The sequence below is a fragment of the Olea europaea genome, chromosome 15 (assembly GCF_002742605.1).
Source record: "Olea europaea var. sylvestris chromosome 15, O_europaea_v1, whole genome shotgun sequence".
NCBI lineage: Eukaryota > Viridiplantae > Streptophyta > Magnoliopsida > Lamiales > Oleaceae > Olea > Olea europaea.
Window position 1 is genome coordinate 27,349,985 of NC_036251.1, and position 4,879 is coordinate 27,354,863.

At 36.3% G+C, this 4,879-nt stretch overlaps 1 protein-coding gene across 1 annotated transcript in view; it reads left to right on the forward strand.

The window, feature by feature from the left end:
• Nucleotides 1–4,879, forward strand: part of LOC111411489 (separase) — an 18,583-nt gene that overhangs the window by 5,570 nt on the left and 8,134 nt on the right. Inside the window, exons 2-13 of the mRNA XM_023042012.1 lie at nt 8–118; nt 240–365; nt 815–1,108; nt 1,185–1,298; nt 1,453–1,674; nt 1,799–1,926; nt 2,041–2,179; nt 2,255–2,551; nt 2,652–2,741; nt 3,528–3,791; nt 3,888–4,011; nt 4,089–4,877. Coding sequence (XP_022897780.1) covers nt 8–118; nt 240–365; nt 815–1,108; nt 1,185–1,298; nt 1,453–1,674; nt 1,799–1,926; nt 2,041–2,179; nt 2,255–2,551; nt 2,652–2,741; nt 3,528–3,791; nt 3,888–4,011; nt 4,089–4,877 — 2,698 coding nt within the window. The remainder of the gene's footprint in view (nt 1–7; nt 119–239; nt 366–814; nt 1,109–1,184; nt 1,299–1,452; nt 1,675–1,798; nt 1,927–2,040; nt 2,180–2,254; nt 2,552–2,651; nt 2,742–3,527; nt 3,792–3,887; nt 4,012–4,088; nt 4,878–4,879) is intronic.

Below are 4,879 nucleotides of genomic sequence, written 5' to 3' on the forward strand. Positions count from 1 at the left end.
ATATAGATGCAGTCAAACTGAAAGCAAGATCGACACATCTGATGATGATAGCAGACTGATATTTTCTGTAGTTGTGGCTTCTCTTGTGCTTTCATTCAAAAATGGCTATAATACCAAGGTTCTCGTTTAATCTTATCAAATATCTTGAGATGGTTACTATAACAAGTAGTATTAGTATACTTTTAGATTGACATTGTAGGAGGTGTAACGGCTAATCTATTTCTCATTTCTGATTTCAGGAAAGTGTCTCTTTAGTAGAGCATGTTATTTCAATAAACTGGTTTCCAGCCAAGAGGCTAAAGTGCCTTTGTGTTTCTCTTCACAATGTAGCTGTGATTTTGAACAGAAATAAGCGGCCGAAAGAGGTATAAAAGTTTGACGCTTCTGATTTAGTGCATTACATGGGATGTTATTTCAAATATTAATTTTTTTTTTCTTTTTGTTAGATTTAAGTACCTGTTTACTTCTTTTGACAATAATAAGTATCATTTTCTTTGGAATTACCAAGTGATTTTGATGATATTGTTTCTACTCGAATTTGATGTAGTGTTATTTCAATTTCAACATTCCTTGTTCTCAACTAATTTATGAGACTGCCTTTTTTTTAAAGATTTTTAAAATCACAATTATTTGTTTATATTAGTTATTCTATGATGTAAATTTTGCTATTCCTCGGTAGTTACATTATGACCATTTTGAATCTGTCAAATTTTTGTATCAGTTTCATTATCTAATTTATTCATTTATGACAGGAGTCTTGCACATATTGCACTAATGTGCATTACCTAACTCAATATTATTATGTCTTATGCAGGCTGTAAAAACTTTAAAGTTGTGTTGCAAAGCTTCATGGAAATGCACAGTAAATCTCTGTAAAACACTCATGGACAAATCAAATAAGTTTCATGATGATGTGGCAGAAGATACTATTGCAGATTTTGTCAAAGAGGCTTCAGCAGAAACTGCCTTTTTGTTAGATTTACTTAATCAGGGAAGTAATTGCAAGATGAATAAAATCATTAGGGAATGCCTTGAAAGCTGGTCCGTTGCTGAAAATTTGGTAGAAACACTGCCAGCTCCGGTATCTGTTGTGAAATGTTGGATAAAGGTAATATTCAAAATCTCCTTCATGTCGTTGGCGCAGTTTTCTTATTTCCCTAATCTGATTGTGACTTTGTTTCCAGAGAGAATGTAAATTGTCGAAGGATGTTGAGGTAGAGAATGTTGCAATGCTGTACTCTTTAGCTTCATCTTCTATGGAAATGTCAAAAAGAACACTTGAAAAACTATTGGAACAGGTTCTCCTTCTATCCCCCCTAGCCCCCCCCCACACACACACACAGAGACACACCCACTCACACTTACGTACAAAAGTATGTGCACACAGAGCTATTATATTTATCTCGGAGTTTAATGGCCTCTTCAACAACATTTCTTGCTTAATTTTAATAGGAGCTTCTCATGTACAAAGAAATGAGGTCTCTGAATCCAAGATTATGTCACAAAATGCGATTGAAAATTATGGATGCTCTTCTGGAAGAGGTTTACGTCACAAAAGATAAGTGTTTAGAGAAATCCAGAATTCTGATTGAAAAGGGAAGGGAGCTAAGAGCTGATGGAATAGCACAACTACATGAGTCCGTGCAGTGTCTGTCTGGTGCAATTTCCACATTGGTGAGCCATCAATACATTATTCTTGCCTTGGCCGCTTCTATCTGTTTACCACTCCTTTCATGGTTCTCACCTCATTTGGATGTTATAAAGTGATGGTATTAACGTGAAATGTCTTTATAAGCAGAAGGCTATCTATGAAAAAAATAAAAGCTGCAGTTCTCAAGTTCACTATCTCCTGGCCTGCGCCTACATTATACGTGCACTATGTACCCAAGAGGCAGAACCTAACTTAGAGGCCTTTTTGCATAAAAGGCTAGTCTCTTGCATTGGCTAAATTCTTACTGGCAGGTTTTATAAATTCTGTTGATGATTGAGTACATGTTACTTCCTGTTGTTTGATGCTTTCCAGTCCTTTGTTTGAAACAGTAACTTTCTTCAAGATATCCAGGCTGTAGTTGAACTCTGCTCAAATCGAAATCATGGCCATGCATATGAACAGTGCAGTATGATGTGCGAAGATGTGCAAAATTTGTTCTATATAACCATCGATTTGCTATCAATAAAGGTAACGGCCAATACTTGTGTATATGGAGTAATTGATGTGAAGTTTTCATTTTTCTTCTGTTTTTGCTTATTCCAGGGATACTTGGAAATTCACCCCTGCATGTATGACGTGGTTATCCAATTGTTTAACCTGAAAAACACTACCCTGGAGAAGATGTTGGCTGAACTCTGGAAAAACAGAAGGCTCAGTCATGCCCTCTGTGCTTCACCCATAAATGATGTTTTCATAAGAACTTTTTTTAAGCATTGTGGTCAATTTTACAACTCTGGTGATTTCTGGAGAACTTGTGCTGTGGAATTGAAGCCACTACTAGCTGGGTTTGATCACACGGACGATGATATTAAGAAAGCTGCTTCTGATTTAATTTCCAATGTAAGCCACCTCTAATAATTTATAGACTATTTTTCTGTATTTCAGGCTGAAAGAGATCGCACCTTCACACTGGTCAATACCTTCATATTCCTTTTGGCAGGTTCCTCAATGCAGTGGCTCAACATTTCTTTCTTCGCATCTCTACTATGACTTGTCTGAAAGACTGATTCTAAAAGGAAAACTGATTGAGGTACCTTGGAAGAAAAATTGCTTCATAATTTTTTTTGCTCATTTACTAGTGTGTGCATGCAAATATGATTGCAGTACTTTATAAAAGTATAATCTTTGAGCTGCATGATGGGAGAAGATAGTTGAAAGTAGTAGCTTAAAAGAAGGGGTCCTAATGTAGAGTAGCCCTGGGAGGGCTCTGAGGAATTTTTCTCATCTGCAATACTTGGATACTTGGTTAGATAGCTATCGCTTCTTAAAGAAAATCAGGAAGTAGGGATGGGAAGAAAAGGCTTTCTGCAGTTGAATGAATTTCGTAAAATAAATAACTAGGCCAACTGTCATGCCGAAGGAAGTTGTATCTCCAACTTTGAATAATTATATTAGGTGGTGCTCATCACTTCTAGCCTATATTTTAGCTCTTTTTATCTGTTGTGTGTATATAACTTTATATAAAGTTCAGATGAAATGATTTCATATACTTCCTAGAACTACTTAACCTACTTTGGGCCGTGTTGATTGTGAGCAGGTAGATTAGGTGTTTTACCTTTTCTTCTACATTTAGAGAAAGGAATAACTTTTTATGAAGATTGCTTCCAAACATTAATAACGAATGATCCATGTTTTTTGAAGCATATTTATGCAGCTTTTTGAATTTAAGAAATAAAATGGATAATCGACAGTTGAAATATTTTGGACTATTTGGTTTCACAAGTATATTTGCTCTTGCTCCCGAAGGAATCCATTGCTTTCATTGACCTAGTCATCTCTGTTGGTCAGTAAAACTTCTTTCGTCCAAATCTTATAGGCTCTTTCATATGCAAAAGAAGCCCATAGATTACGTAGTAAACTTCTGCACGAAAAGTTTAAATACTCAGCAGAGAATCAGACTGAAATCTTTGATGAAAATGGGGAGATCGTGGAAAAGAGTTACTATTGCATTCAGACATTTCAAATTCGTTATTTAGTGACGAACAATGGGTGGTTGGGCGATGGCATTTCTTGTGACTATGAAGGCTGCATTCTTACTCCTTGGAATGTACTTAGCTGTTACCTTGAAAGTGTTTTACAGGTATTGACTTTTCCATTCAAATATTCCTGATGAAACTTTGATCTGAAATAATATTTGTTTAATAAACTCATAGTTTATCTCACTTGTCAATCACAGGTTGGAATTGTTCAAGAGATTCTAGGAGATGGGTCTGAAGCTGAAATGCTTTTTGGGTGGGGGAAGAGCATCTCACAGTTTCAGGGCTTGCCACTTTTTGAAATTTCTTTTTCTTCCATGTTAGGTTGGTTGTTCTATTCTGTTCCTCTACTTTGTAACCTTTGATATAGGAACTCATTTTCTATTTTGAAACTTTATCAGGAAAACTATACCGGAAACAACAATTTTGGGCCCTGGCAGAAAAGGAGTTACTCAGTGCTAAGAAAATCTTGGATGATAACCGCTCAGTCATTTCTTGCATGAAATGTGTGTATGCACTTGAAGTTACCATTAATCTGCAACTTGGAGATTTATTCTTACGCAGATCTTGTAGTAATGGAGAAGAACCTTTTACAAAGGATTTTCATGCCAAAGGCTTGTACAGATTGGCATTAGAAAAGCTAAATCTATCTGAGTGGAGGAATTCTGTCTTTGATCCTGAAAATGCTAGGGATGAGCAGGTCACTTGCAGAGAGAGTTCATTTTCTGATTGTGCATCCGATCTTGTAGTGGCAAAAGATTCATCTTCCAGGAATGATGAACCAAAAATTAAATTTGAATCTAAACGATCTAGAAAAACTAAGAACTTGAAGCGTGATACACAGACACAAGGCAACATTGTTGGTCAAAATCGTAGAATGACTCGTTCCACATATCGCTCTTTAGGTAAAAGTTGTGAGATCACACCAGGTGACATAAAAATTGGTGCTGCTACTTACTTAAACAGCGAGCATTTGTCTATTAGCACTGTCGCTTGTCATCAAGATGCGCCTGATTTAGAAACTGAATGTTATGCTACTGATTTTGAATGTGATATCAACTGCCTTTGCAACAAGATGAGATGTTGGCACTGTCTTCACCTTGAAGCTATTAACTCTGGTTCTTTGAACAGCTATGTATCCATGAGGTGGGAGCTTGTCCACAGAAAGCTTTCTTTAAGGCTACTCATTAGC